This window comes from Sphaerodactylus townsendi, linkage group LG04 (assembly GCF_021028975.2).
Source record: "Sphaerodactylus townsendi isolate TG3544 linkage group LG04, MPM_Stown_v2.3, whole genome shotgun sequence".
Lineage (NCBI taxonomy): Eukaryota > Metazoa > Chordata > Lepidosauria > Squamata > Sphaerodactylidae > Sphaerodactylus > Sphaerodactylus townsendi.
In genome coordinates this window covers 141068758-141084127 of record NC_059428.1, presented here as the reverse complement: position 1 = coordinate 141084127, position 15370 = coordinate 141068758, and the positions used below count along the sequence as shown (strand labels likewise).

The following is a 15370-nucleotide window of genomic DNA, read 5'->3' as shown; positions in this document are numbered from 1 at the left end:
CACCGTGTGAGGCAGAAGGCTGGGCTAGATGGACCTGTGCTGGTCTGATCCACCAGGGCTCTTCTGAGATTCTTCTCAGGGGAAGTTCTTGGTCTCCATGCCCTGTAATTGGTCCTTCAGGGGAATTGGTTTGCCCCCGTGTGGGGCAGAAGGCTGGACTAGATGGACCTCTGCTGGTCTGATCCACTTGGGGGGCTCTTCTGAGATCTCTCTTCTCAGGGGAAGTTCTTGGTCTCCATGCCCTGTAATTGGACCTTCAGGGGAATTGGTTGGCCACCATGTGGGGCAGAAGGCTGGGCTAGATGGACCTGTGCTGGTCTGATCCACCAGGGCTCTTCTGAGATTCTTCTCAGGGGAAGTTCTTGGTCTCCATGCCCTGTAATTGGTCCTTCAGGGGAATTGGTTTGCCCCCGTGTGGGGCAGAAGGCTGGACTAGATGGACCTGTGCTGGTCTGATCCACCAGGGCTCTTCTGAGATTCTTCTCAGGGGAAGTTCTTGGTCTCCATGCCCTGTAATTGGTCCTTCAGGGGAATTGGTTGGCCACCATGTGGGGCAGAAGGCTGGGCTAGATGGACCTGTGCTGGTCTGATCCACCAGGGCTCTTCTGAGATTCTTCTCAGGGGAAGTTCTTGGTCTCCATGCCCTGTAATTGATCCTTCAGGGGAATTGGTTTGCCCCCGTGTGGGGCAGAAGGCTGGGCTAGATGGACCTCTGCTGGTCTGATTCAGAAGGGGTGAGGTTTTTATCAGGGGAAGACCTTGGCCTCTATGCCCTGTCGGTGACCATCCAGAGGAACTAGATGGCCACCATGTGAGACAGAAGGCTGGGCTAGATGGACCTCTGCTGGTCTGATTCAGCAGGGGTGAGGTTTTTATTAGGGGAAGACCTTGGCCTCTATGCCCTGTTGGTGACCATCCAGAGGAACTAGATGGCCACCATGTGAGACAGGAGACTGGGCTAGATGGACCTCTGCTGGTCTGATCCACCAGGGCTCCTCTGAGTGGCACTGTTGGTATCTGGAAAGCATCAACCAGAATCTCTTTTCCTCCCTGTTCTTTCCAGATCCTCACCCAAGAAGACTGGAACGTGGTGCTGTATAATGGGATGGCCTCCACATCTTCCTGGGCAGCCTTGTACTTTGTGGCTCTCATGACCTTCGGCAACTACGTCCTCTTCAACCTTTTGGTCGCCATCCTCGTGGAAGGCTTCCAAGCGGAGGTAAGGGAAGAGTCTGACCTCTGGGGGGTTCATGTGCAGGAACCATTCACCAATCCGGGTGAATCAATCTGGGACGTACATAGCAATGCTGTCTGCAAGTTACAGTCAGCATACCTACAATTCACGTGTCGTGACAAACCTGAGTTTCCGTGATACCGTAGTTCTCATGTTCTGTGTGCATATAGCTGAATATGTAATTTCGACATTCATCCCAACGCTGTGGCGTTCCCCTTGTGCCATGCAAATCAGATTCTTACGCACTTGAGAACTGAGAACTGAATCTGGGGAATTCAGATTAGCCTGTGCACTCCAACACATGCTAACTGGGTGACCTTGGGCTAGTCACAGTTCTTTGGAGCTCTCTCAGCCCCACCCACCTCACAGGGTGTTTGTTGTGAGGGGAAGGGAAAGGAGTTTGTGAGCCCTTTTGAGTCTCCTTACAGGAGAGAAAGGGGGGATATAAATCCAACTCTTCCTCTTCTCTTCTTATGAGGAACTGACAGCTGATATCTAACCGTACGTCCCCGTCGTGGTCACATGTGAAATGTAACACAGTTTGGCCTGACAGGGGAGTTCTACAGCATTTCCTCTGGATTCCTCCCTGACTCAATCCGGAAAAGCCGGGACCTGTTTTGACATCGCTCTTTTCTACCTGCTTCCCTCGAGGCAAATCCATTTTACGCTTTGGGTTTTAAGTGAGAATTATGTCCCCGTGTTCTTTCCATACCCTTAACAATTGCAATCTTGTATTTTATCAAGCGGCTTTCGCGAAGTCATTAGCGTATGGAAATTTCTCCGGCTTTACCTAAACTTAGCCTTTTCGAGCGAAGAATAATGACTCTGGAAAGGGCTTTAATCGCTTCGGGCGTTTTTCGCGTGCTTGTCTTTCGCAAGGATTGTGTAGCGGTTTGCAATTCCGGAATCCTCAATCAACTTTAGTGGCAAAATGATTCAAGCATTGAATGGCCACCCTTGACTGAAATCCTGTCTGTGTGGCCTCAAAGGGTCTCAGTGGCCAGATTAGGGCAAAACATGGAAGAGATGTGTTTTCTTTAACTGTTTCTTGAACACTGTGGGCCTTTCCCCATTTACCTTCTGCTGCTGCACTAGTTGTGGCCAAGGTGAAGCTGGCCTCGAGGCACTCCCCACTACAGAGGCGGTGACAACGCAGCCTTGCGCCCGGCGCTAACTGTCAGCCCCCCCCTCAGCGCCCAGCATTCCTGGCTGGAGAAAGCAGCGCCTTTTGACTGACCAGCGCGCAGGGGAAGTGCGAAGGTGCATTGAAAACTTCAAGGCTATGCCAGAAATGATCTTTGGGCCAGCAGTGAGAAGATAAGCTGGCATAGCGGCAGGTAGTAGAGGGAAAAGTGGGGAAAGGCCCTATGCCTTCTTGAACCGTTTTCGCACCTCTCGGCTGCAAACTGGTCAGGTTAAAAGACCAGCCACCCCAGAAGGAACCACGTAAAAGAACCCCCAAATTATCTGTCTTCGAGGCAGCCAAAGGCTAACATCTTCAATTGTCTCTTTCCTTGAAAACTTTAAAGGGTCCCTATAGATCAAGCACTTTCCACTGTCAGGTTATCTGCCACCAACAATTGAGACTGTTTTCCCAGTCACTTCTGGATTATAATGTATTTTAAAATTATAATGTATTTTAAATTATAATGTATTTTAAAATTATTTCACTTCCTCCTGATAACCTCAGAGCTCTCAGTCTCAGAGACAAAACAAATCGCCGTCAACAAAAGTGGGCAACGTCCAAATAAAAAACGCAGCGGTATCAACAATGAAACCATTTTTAAAAACCCTCGTTGACAGTTAAAATGAAAAACTGCTTGAATTAGCCCTGGGCAGAATAAGCATAAGCTTAAGATGGAATTTGATGTGACATTCATCATTCAAAGAGATTTGCATATGTTATTCCAACTAACAGCCCTGTAAGGTAGGCCAAAGTTATTATTTAAAACAAGAGATAAAATCTGCACAATACCTTGGATTTTTCACAGCCCAGTTTGCAATAAATTATTATTCACGTGGCTTGTCTGAGGGCTAGCTCACTCCAGAGAGCTCACATGGTCTCCCCTCCGTGACAATTTGCTCAAAACCCAACCCTGGTAGATGGGCGAATGAAGGAGAGCGAATGAACGAAGATCACCCACCAAATTTCTATGAGTGGGCGTTTGAATCTGGGTCTCTGCAGTCCTGACTCTCTGACCACCCTTCCATGCTGGTTGTAATCAGTGGCCAGCAGGCAAATTGCAAGAGAGTCGGCTTGTGGTTCTGTGAAGCTTGAGCAGAGGTTGGGGAGAGATTCAGCCCCCTGCGTGCACACGCTCTTCTGAGTTTCCCGTTCTCCTAAAACATTTCAGAAAGAAGCACATGTGTGTTTGGAGAACATGTGCCATCCCTTGCCAGATAAGGTAGGGGAATGAGCACACTAGGGGGAAATCGCAGCATGAAAACCCCAAACCCCGTGGGACTCTCTCAGTGTGGTCAAAACCCATTCGCTTCTATGCTTCCATGCGCAGGAGCTCGGTGCGCATGGGGCTGAGAACCTGAGAAAACCCAATCTCACTTCATCCTTCATCCTTCACATCCCTTGAATTATATGATCTCTTATCCAGTCATAAGCTATGGCCCCTTCCACACATGCAGAATGATGCACTTTCAATCCCCAATTGTTTGCAAGTGGATTTTGCCAGAGGTGAAGCTACAAGGGGGCCAGGGGGTGCGCCGTGCACCGGGCACACACCTGGGGGGGGCACAAAAATTCAGGTTTGCGGTTTTTGTATTTTTAGTGTTTTTTTCAGTTTTTGGCCTGCAGGTGGCGCAGTTTTTAGGCTAGCAGCACCAAACTTTCAGAGTATCTGTAGGAGACACTTCTGATGATACCACCCAGGTTTGGTGAGGTTTGGTTCAGGGGGGTCCAAATGTATGGACTCCAAAAGGGGGTGCCCCATCCCCTATTGTTTCCAATGAGAGCTAATAGGAGATGTGGCCTACACCTTTGAGGAAGCACAGTAGGGGGAAATCGCAGCATGAAAACCCCAAACCCTGTGGGACTCTCTCGGTGTGGTCAAAACCCATTCGCTTCTATGCTTCCATACGCAGGAGCTCGGTGCATGTGTTCCAATCAATGTCAGAGGTGCCTGGTCTCACTTCATCTTTCCCTGTACACATCCCTTGAAAAAAACACTAAAAAAATACAAAAAACACAAACGAATATTGGGAAGCGTGGCAGGCACAAAACTCAGATTTTGCACTAGGCTTCATTTCCCCTAGCTACGCCTCTGGATTTTGTTATTCCGCACAGCTGCAAAGTGCACTGAGAGTGGATCAAAAGTGCATTATTCTGCATGCGCGGAAGGGGCCTTCGAGTGAAGTCGCATGTGCACATTCCGAGTCACGGCTTGCACGTTTGAACGACAACCCCAGATAGTGCATCGTCCGTGCAGAGTTTTCCCTTGGCGTCCGTTGGCATATGCGGCTGCGAACTTGAGAAATCAACTGTTTTTCTTTTTTGCAAACATGAACGGGACTGAAGTCTCCCCCCCCCCCCCCCCCCGCCCCACTTCTTCCTCCTCCTGGTCCCCTGTTTCCCTTTTCCTCTGCGGGGGCGACGATTGCGGCACGCCGACCTCCATTGCTTCTCGGCGGCATTTAAGAGTGTTTTTTTCCAGAAAGCCTCAATTAGCGCGCCTTTGAAGAGAGAGGGTTTTGCTTGGGGAAACGCTGAAGGTTTTTCAGTACGGCAAATTGGATTTTTTTTAAAAAAAAAAGCCGGGAACGTTGTCGAAGAAGGGAATCCGTTCCGTTTAACTTGAAGCGTCCGGGCTAATTAACTCCCAGTGCTCTGGCGAGACACTCTTTGACTTAAAAATGTGCCTCCGCAGGGCCATTAGCCTCCCTCTTCTCAGTATTGACTTAATTTTGTGCTTCAAAGTGTGCTAGCAGAAGCATTCCCCTTTCTGTTGTAGGGTGTTGGGTTCCCGGCTGCTGTCTTGGAATGCCTTTCACACACACACACACGCACGCACGCACGCACGCACGCACACACATCAGTGTTGAGATTGCTCTAATTTAGCATCCAGATGCACCCCTTCAAAAAGAGAAAACACTGACAAGCGCAGAAGCCATAGTCACTTCCTTGTGGTTGATTCCCAGCCACAGGTGTTCGGAGGTACAGTGCTCCTAAACATGGAGGCTCCACTGAGCTATTGTGGTGTGGTTACAATGTCAGATTTGGATCTGGGGGACCCAAGTTCAGATCTCCACTCTGTCACGGAAGCTGACATGAGGACCATGGGCCACTGTCTCTTGGCTAAGTCTACCCTACAGGGTGGTCGTCCTGAGATAAAAAGGAAGAGGAGAAAGTGACTGTGACCTTCTTGAAGTATGAAGCTCCGTACTTGATGCCACGCATGTTGTAGAGGCTAGAGTTGGACTGAGACCTGGGAAAGCCAAGTTCGAATCCCTACTCTGCCATGGATGATTGTCACGTGCTCTCAGCCTAACCTACCTTCCAGGGTTGTTGTGAAAAGGAATTGGCAGCAAGAACAACTAAGGAAGTGCTCGGGGTCCCAACTAAGGAGAAAGGCAGGGTGTGAATGAAGAATAACAAATAAATAAATTCCAAGTGTACAGGGCAGTGGCGTACCAGGTCTAAATGGTGCCCGGAGACTAAAAACTCTCCGGGCGCCCCCCCGCAGGGAGCCCCACTTACTTGCGAGTGAGCACTGCAGTGCTTATTCACGAGTAAGCATGCAGCACTCACTATTTACTTTCTTCCCCGCAGGCTCTGAGGTTTGGCTTCAGGGAAGCTGCCGCTCGGGCAGCCTGTCTCTATGATTCCTTAAAAGGGCAATGCTCCAAAGATTGCTTCAGAGCCGCAGGTTGCAGACTCCTATTATAGTTGGCCCTATTAATTCTGTCACACATGATCATCCACAGTTTACTCCTCCAGGGAGTCAACAACTGGGAACATAGGTGATCCTCCCGGGCCTGAACTGTTGCTTTGCTGTAGCTCGTCAGGCCGAAGCATCTCGCACGTCCGCACCAAGGCCGCAGCTGGACTCACATTATCATCGGCCGAGGCTGGGAAGGTTTTCTACTGCTTGCTTGTAACTTAGTCGAACAGGCAAACGGCTGCCTTATCTCCCACTTCCTGGAGGAGGGAAGCGTCTGCGGCTATCACAAAACAATGCTTCTTTCTCACCATCTTTTCTTATGATGATGTTTTGGGAATGTGAGGGAGGGGGAATCATGGGTTGAGCCATGTTGCAACTTGCAGTTCTACACTGGGGTTCAGGGGACAAAGCGCCAGCTTTGAGCTTCATGACTCTTGGGCTGACACAGTTCCATTAAAGCTCTTGAAACGTCCCTATTTGCTGACTGGAGTAACAGACCCTTACATGGCCTTGACGGCTGGCTTTTCCAAAATCAAAACAACAGCTGTGGGATTGTGTTTTATACCCATTTCCCCCCCTCTACCCCAGGCATTATCAGTTTGGGCATCATACCTCTTCTTACAGTTTGGCAACCACGTCCAGGGAGCTGTCTTCCACAAGGCAGTTGTTCAGCAAGGAAATAGTGTTTTGGCCCCCAGAAGGGCAGAGGAAGAGGAGGAGGGTGAAAGGTTCACCCTTTAAAACCACACGTCCAGTGGTGGGATCCAAAAATTTTAGTAACAGGTTCTCATGGTGGTGTGATTCAAACTGTGGCGTATGTGCCAATGGGGCTGGGTGCTGCAGCAATTTTACTGCACGCCGTGGGCATGGCAGACATTTTGGGGAAGCGGGGAGCATTCACAGGCGGAGGTTGTGGCAAGGGCGCAGTTACCACTGCACCGGTCCATGGGCGGAAGCGAATGCGCGAAGGCGCAGGCTGCCACCTGCGTCGGTGCACCTCCTGCTAGACTGCTTCAAGTTCTGCGGCGCTACTGCTGAGAGGAGGAGAGTAACTAAAGGCAAAATCGCGTGGCAAGATCGCAATTAGGTAACCCCCTCTCGGCACACAAATGAGTGGTAACCTACTACCGGGAACCTGGCAGGGAACTCTCTGCACAATGTCTTTTCCCACCTCTGCACACGTCTTTTCAAGGCAGAACTGCCTTCACTGTTTAGAGACCCCGGATTCTTAAGGGAGGTCACGGACTGATGCCAAACTGGCGTATGTCTGTAAGAAAGACAGGTTCCGAGAATCATCCGAATGCAGGTCCACAGCTAAGGGTCTCTTCTCGGCATGCGGAAGGCCCCAGGTTCGATTCCCAGCTCCCCTTTATTTGGGCATCCCATTTCCCCCCAAAGAGGGGAAACGACACGGAACTCCATGGAGGAAATGTTTTCTTTCCGGCCTCCACAGTGGAGAAAGGGCTTATGTAAAAATGTTTAAAGGCGTTCATTTCAGCCAGCCAGATAACTCTTTGCATGAGCTGTAATGAGGCAGGCCGTTTCCAGATTCTCCAGTTTCCCATCTGCGTGAATGGCGTTCGTATAGAAAGCGGGAAATTGGCAGTCGCGTACAACGTTCTCCATAAATATATAATTATAGACTTACTGGGAAAAAAAACTGGGATTGCGTTTTGTTGCTGCCGCTTAACAGCTCTTCTTGGAGTTGCGTCAGCCTGTGATTTCAACATACGGGGAAATAGCTTTTCTTTTCCTGTCTATTCTTACAAGAAAAAAAAAATCAGTTGCATTATTCATCGGGCAGCACAAAGGATCTGCCCGGTGACCGTGGCAAAGACATTCACGGCTGCTTCGTTGCCCCTCTTCCCTTCGCTTCGTGCCGCGAACCCACCTCAAGGGGTGATAGATCCAGATGCATCTTGGGGCAGAGCTGTGTGCGCTTTTGGTGAATCCTTCCGCTCCCAAATCCGAACGCTAACGGGAGGACGAATTATGTGACACAAATGCGTATCCTGTAAAAGTTGCTGTGCAGTCTTCTAAAGGCAAGGAGGAAACTGAGCCAAGTATCCTCCAAGGAGAAATGGGGGGACTTTTCAGAACAGAACTGCTGCAGAGGTTTCTGTGGCATTGAGGTGAAATGAAGAGGGCATCTTAAGGAACGCAGTTCCTTCCCAGGGGGTCATCCCACGCCCTCAGAACACCCCCGGAATGCCCTCATCACACCCCCACAGGGGCATGCACTTAGTGCATCATGCGTGCCCCCTGTCCCCTTGAAGCTACGCCTCTGCCCCCTGGCCAATTTTATAATCTTAGTCACTGTCAAAAATGCAAATCAAAGTCATTAATTTTTCCCCCCTCAACAGGGTGATGCCAACCGGTCTGACACAGATGAGGACAGGACATCGACCAACTTTGAGGAGGATTTTGAGAAGCTGAAGGAGCTACGGGCTTCTGGTAATGCTCGGGCCAACGTTCCCTTGAAAAGAGGTGGCGGTGGGTGTGGCAGGGGGACTTACCAGGAGTGGCGGGAGACCTAGGTAGCAACATCGCTTCCAGCATGCACTGTAAGGGACGTCACCACATCACATGGGACGCTGGTATTTGGGCAAAAACTCTATGGTAGATGCCTCTTTCAGAGCCAACATGGTGTAGTACAGAGCCAGCATGCCAGCAGGGGCTGATGAGAATGGTAGTCCATAAATATCTGAAGCTCCAGAGTTACACACCCCTGGTGTAGTAGTTAAGAGTGGTGGACTGTAATGTGGAGAACCCGGTTTGATTCCCGACTCCTCCACACGAGTGGTCGACTCTTATCTGGTGAACTGGATCTGTTTCCCCACTCCTCCATCTGAAGCCTGACAATGACTTTGGACCAGTTCCAGTTCTCTACTAACTCTCTCCGTCCCTTCCTGACAAAGTGTTTGTTGTGCAGAGAGGAAGGGAAAGGAGTTTGTAAGCAGCAGTGGGGTAGGAGGTTAAGAGCTCGTGTATCTAATCTGGAGGAACCGGGTTTGATTCCCAGCTCTGCCTCCTAAACTGTGGAGGCTTATCTGGGGAATTCAGATTAGCCTGTACACTCCCACACACGCCAGCTGGGTGACCTTGGGCTAGTCACAGCTTCTCGGAGCTCTCTCAGCCCCACCCATCTCACAGGGTGTTTGTTGTGAGGGGGGAAGGGCAAGGAGATTGTAAGCCCCTTTGAGTCTCCTGCAGGAGAGAAAGGGGGGATATAAATCCAAACTCTTCTTCTTCAAACTCTAAGCCACAGGAGAGAAAGGCGGGGTATAAAGCCAAATTCCTCCTCCTCCTCCTCCTCCTCCTCCTCCTCCTCCTCCTCCTCCTCCTCCTCCTTCTTCTTCTTCAGCACCAGAAATGACCCACCATGTCACAAATATCGCAATCTCAGCCTTACCTTACCCTTGTTGCCAATAAGACAGTAGCGGGTGTAGGGGGGAGAGATCCTCCGCTCCTGGGAGGGGCCTAACCAACCTGGTTGCAGGTAATGCAGAAAAACACAGCATTTCTGCTTTCAGAGAGAAAAACCCAGTAGCTTAGATAAACTTTTATTTGGATTGCCGCAAGCACCAGCCGGTTTTTCTAATTGTGAACAAGGTACATTTGCCAGAGGGGAATGAAACCTTCTTAAAATGCCGACTCCTTCACTACATTTTGAGGGCATGATGGCTTTTCTTTAATGGACGTTCGCTGAAATTTGCCACTGGGAGCTGTCAAACCATCCAACAGGGACGATACTGAATTCCCCACCCCTGCTGCTTTGATCCGAAAGCCCTCGCAAATTCTGCTCTCCTGTTCCACGAATTGAAAACAGGAATCCTCAATCTCGTCCCGCTGTCGGCTCCCTCGCACTCAATTTCCCCTGTAAAACGCCTGCATTTTTCATCGCCGATTGTGCTTCGGCAGCAGACGCAGATTATGTACTTATAAATACCGTTGTCGGCAAAAAGCCAGCAGAGAAATGAATCCACTTCCCAAATGTAGAAATGAATATGCAAATAAAGTAGAGAGAGTTTGCTGTCTGCTAATACATTCCCAGAGGGGGATCTTCGTGTTCTTGGTGTTGATTGACACGTTCTTTTCGTTTCCCAGAGATGAAGATGTACTCCCTGACGGTCACCCCGAATGGTCACCTGGAAGGCAAAGGGAGCATGCCCCCACCCATCATCCTTCGCACCGCTGCCACGCCGATGCCCACGCCAAAATGCTCCCCGCACATGGATTCGGTTCACCCTTTCATGGATTCAAGGAGAGGAAGCAATGCATCCCTTGACCCGCTGAACTTCGACCAAAAGTCCCTGGTATTTAGCATTTGGATACCCGATCGCAGGAAAGGATAACATCGGGGCACCCAGCTGCAAGGGTTTGCCCCGAGTCAAAATTTAGACACATTTCAGAATCTGAGTTTGGCTTTCTGAATTTTCATAATTTTGCATTGGTTTAAGATTTGATTTTTGAAGGGTGTTTTTAACACATCCTTTAGTTGATTAACATCAATATTGGTTATCATTTATTGATGCTTGCTGTTTAGTTCAGGAGTGGCCAACCTTTTGGAGCCTGAGGGCACCTTTGGAGTTCTAAAAGAGCGTTGCAGGTGCAGCCCACAAGATGGCTGCCACAAAATGGCTGCCACAAAATGGCTGCCGCAGAGGGCGATCCCCATTGGTGATAGCTACTGCCAAAGCAAGGTCTTTAAAAATCTGCACTGCCAATCAAATCTCCAGCGGCCAGTCAGAGATCGTGTTTGGAACAAGCCTCACTGGGGCCTGCCCCCTTTCTAAAAACCCTTGTTGGCAGCCGAGAGCAGTCAGCTGGCACGGTGGAGTCTGCAAGCACCATGTTTAAGACTGCGATCTAATTATTTCCACTGACTTTTCTCCCAGCTGGCAGCAAATGAAATAAATAACTGAATAACTAAATGCTAAACGAATGACATTCAGATCGATGGTACATCAGCAAGAGGCGAGGGTGTATTTAAAATACCCTTTCGCATTCAGATCCCGAGTCCATGTAAAACCTGATAATATCAGAAAGCCAAACTCACATTCTGAAACAGCCAACTTCGTTCTCCGCTCTTTCTCTTATACTCACCACAACCCAGCGAGGGAGTTTAGGCGGGGACTGGCCCAGGGTCTGCCAGCCTGCTTCTGTGGCAGAGTGGGGATTCGAACCCGGATCTCCCTGACCCGAGGCCAACACTTTAACCATGGCACGTTTGGGAGAGATCAGTGGATTTGCCCAATTGAACCTCTATACTAATTCCCCACCAAATCTCGAAGTGTGACTGTCTCATACTGAAGGCAGTCCCAATATTGCCAAATTGTTGGGGAAGGCTATACCACACTTAAGTAGGCACCTTCCACCCATGGCAGAAGGAGCCGTAACTTAACTTAACACATGTGCAGCTTAACTGACCAGCTTCCCCAAAACGTCCTGTGCCTCTTGGCTTCCCCTAAATGCAGCGGAAGAGTCAGACCCGGAATCTGCAGTGGATTTTGGGATGCACCTCAGAGGCCCCATGGACACTGAGACGAAAGAATCTCTGCCTCACAAATTTCAGAAGTGCTGTAATTCTCTTTCAAGATGAAATTGCCTTCATCCTGACGGATGCCCCAGGCAGCAACAATTCCCTTGTTTCCTCCTGGTTGAAAGCAAGACAGATAAGCAGCTGAGGGATCTTTCATTATTTAACAAAAAGAAAAGAATGCTTTTCTTTTCCCAAAGAGTTGGCTGCTTTTCGGAACCACGGGGGTGGAGTATTTCCTCCCAGGTCATATTTACTGGAGAAAAAGGGGTTGAGGAGAATCACAAATACTGTCTTCTGTCAGTTGTGTTAAGTTCAGCATCTGGCCCCTTCCTTGAACCCAGCAAATGTAATTCGTGGCAAAATAAGCTTCAGACTAGACTACTGTAGCAGACTAGACTACTGGTGCTGCCCTTGAAGATAGTTCAGAAACTTCAGCAAGCATGAATTGCTGCCGTTGGCTAACCAGGCATCTATGATGCTGAGCTTCCACAGGTTAAAATGTGATTTTTATCGGGGATGTTGCAATTCACTAGCTGCCTTCCAGCCCTCACGGGGGTGGAAAGGTGAAATATAAATTTTGTATGCCAAAATGATAAAATGAACACAAAGGGTGAAATTATTCAGAAGGGCTTTGGGTGTTTCCTGCCAACCAATTTTTATTTACAAGCGTTAGTTGCTACGGATTTTTATTGTATATTGTTTTGCATCGTTATTGTAGACCTCCTGGAGTGCAAGTTTGGGGAAAGAGGGACTAAACAAAAATGGTGTAAAAGGAGTGGATTTTTTTTTGCTACCCGCCACTCCCCTGCATCTCTGACGTGCTTTTCCCCCCTCTCAGTCCAGCCTCCGCAGTTCCCCCTGTGTAAACTGGGGGGCAGGCAGCAACTGGGGCAGCCGCCGTTCTAGTTGGAACAGTCTGGGGCGTGCCCCGAGCCTCAAGAAGAAGAGCCAGTCTGGGGAACGTGAATCCTTGCTCTCTGGGGAAGGGAAAGGCAGTACAGATGACGAATCAGAAGACACCAAGCTCAGCGCCGTCAGCCGTCCCCCTTTACACCGCCGGGCGGAGTCCCTGGATTGCCGAGGGGCCCTGGACTTGCCGGAACTTCTCCAGGTGCCCGGAACGCGCCATTCCTTGAGCGTCAGCCCCATGGCCGTGGTGCCCACCGAGTACCAAGACTGCAACGGCAAGATGGTCCACATCCCCAATGAGTTCTACTTGCACGTGGACGGCCAAAAAGATGATCCCCTTGACTATGACGATGACCTGGAAGATGTAAGCATTTGTTTTCCTTGAGCTGCTGTCTTTCTGCTTGTGGTCTCTGATGGAAGTGTATTTGTCCCTGAGGTGCTATCTTTCTGCTTGTGGACTGTGGTATAAATGTACTTCTCTTGAGCTGCTGTCTTTCTGCTTGTGGTTTCTGATGTAAGTTCGTTTGTCCTTGAGCTGCTGTCTTTCTTCTTGTGGTTTCTGATGTAAGTTCATTTGTCCCTGAGCTGCTGTCTTTCTGCTTGTGGTTTCTGATGTAAGTTCATTTGTCCCTGAGCTGCTGTCTTTCTGCTTGTGGTTTCTGATGGAAGTGCATTGGTCCCTGAGCTGCTATCTTTCTGCTTGTGGTTTCTGATGTAAGTGTATTTGTCCCTGAGCTGCTGTTGTTCTACTTGTGGACTGTGGTATAAATGTATTTCCCTTGAGCTGCTGTCTTTCTGCTTTGGTCTCCGATGTAAGTGCATTTGTCCCTGAGCTGCTGTTTTTCTGCTTGTGGTCTCTGATATAAGCATATGTAACTTGCTGAGTTGGTGGTAGAGGCAGGATTTGAAGTTGGACCTCTTGTGAGCGGTGCCTGCTGGCCATAAGACCATAGGAATCAAAAACGCCAAACTGTCCAAAATCACCATTTTGCTAACCTTCAGACTATGTATTCAATTATGCATTCAATGTTGCCATAATGTACTACAGAATCACTGATTTTTAAACCCCTGTAAGAATGGCACTGACCTGCGAGAGCGTCAGATGGGATGAATGGAACAAGGTCAGCGGTGGGACCCTTGAGGGGCGTGGGTGTTAGAGGGATGGAAAATGACTCACTGGCAAAAGAAATGACCGAGCCATGCCTCCCCTCCAGAGTTATTGCTACCGGATCCGGAGGTTTTTGGGGCCGTTCAAACCCGAGTGGTGCCGGACGCACGAAGACTGGGCCCTGTACCTGTTTTCGCCGCAGAACCGGTAAGAGCTGCACATCCGAGGTGCGCAGATGTCACGTTTTTGCTGCGTTTTCCACGGTCCAGCACGTTGTGCTCGGGAGCTGTCTGCACAAAAAGCCATCAGCGTCTGGAGGTGCTCTGTTCAGCCCTCTCGCCCACCCCATCGACAGCATCTCCCAGCACCTCCCAGCATCTCCCAGCCTGTCGATGGGGTGGCCAGTTTTGTGTTGGGAAATTCAGGGTATAATGCCATTGAATTCAGCCTTTGAAGCAGCCGTTCTCTCCAGGGGGACTGCGCTGTATCATCCGGAGATTGGTTGGAATGCCAGATCTCCAGCTGCCATCTGCAGGATGGCAACCCCAGCTCTAGACAGTGCATTTATAGCAGGAGTATCCAACTCTGGCGCTTCATGGACTACAATCCCCTGCAGGGGATGATGGGAATTGTAGTTCATGAACATCTGAAGCACCAGAGTTGGACACCCCTGATTTATAGGGTGCAAAATCAATTTTGGCAGGGCAAATTCCACCTTTTATTTTCAACCTTCCCAATCTAAAACATCAGCCTATGAACTAGGAAATGGCCTGGCTCCTGTGTGTTGACGTTCAAACCCTGTCCACAGATGAAGTCAGAGTCCCTACGTATGGTATGCCGCGAAGCACAATTTTGTATATTAACTACAAGAAAAGGGAGTCAGGAATCCTCAAAAAGCACAAATTATCTCCAGAAGTGGTGGCAAAGTGGTGACTCGCTCTACGCAGGCCTACCCCTGAAGTTGATCCGGAAATTGAAACTGGTCCAGCATGCGGCGGCTCGTTTGCTCACGGGCGGTGCCTCTAGAGATCATATCACGCCCGTGTTGCACCGCTTGCACTGGCTCCCAGTTGAATTCCGGATCGTCTTCAAGGTATTGGTGTTAACCTTTAAGGCCTTACGCGGTCTGGGACCCTCGTACCTTAGGGACCGTCTGGCCCCATATGTCCCACGTCGGTCTCTGCGCTTGGCAGAGGCCAATTTACTGGAGATCCCCGCCCCCTCTATGATGCGGCTGGCCTCCACGAGGGCCAGGGCTTTTACGGCCCTGGCCCCTGCCTGGTGGAATGCTCTTCCTCCAGCTGTCCGGGCCCTGCGGGACCTACACGAGTTCCGCAGGGCCTGTAAGACTGAGTTATTCCGCCGGGCTTTTGGGGAGGCCGGCTGCTGATAGGTGCCCATTAACAGCTGAGACCCGCTGTTCCCCTCTCAGAGGGACCAGAGGAGTTATGGGTTGGACGCCATCTGTTTTTTTAAATGATTATGATCTGTAGCGCTGCATTTTAATTGATAATAATTTTTAGTATTTTTATCTTATGTATCCACTTGTTTGTATTTATGTTGTGAACCGCCCTGAGCCCTCCGGGGGAGGGCGGTATAAAAGTGGAACCAATAAATAAATAAATAAATAAATAAAGAGTTAAAGGGCTGGAGGAGGACACAAAAGCTATTTGCTCAGGCCTCTG

At 49.6% G+C, this 15370-nt stretch overlaps 1 protein-coding gene across 3 annotated transcripts in view; it reads left to right on the top strand.

Moving 5' to 3' along the window:
* Window positions 1-15370, top strand: part of CACNA1H (calcium voltage-gated channel subunit alpha1 H) — a 156835-nt gene that overhangs the window by 78867 nt on the left and 62598 nt on the right. For all 3 annotated transcript variants that reach the window (XM_048495554.1, XM_048495555.1, XM_048495553.1), the window contains exons 10-14: window positions 1064-1219; window positions 8490-8580; window positions 10234-10442; window positions 12507-12941; window positions 13792-13892. In XM_048495554.1, the coding sequence (XP_048351511.1) occupies window positions 1064-1219; window positions 8490-8580; window positions 10234-10442; window positions 12507-12941; window positions 13792-13892 (992 nt within the window). The remainder of the gene's footprint in view (window positions 1-1063; window positions 1220-8489; window positions 8581-10233; window positions 10443-12506; window positions 12942-13791; window positions 13893-15370) is intronic.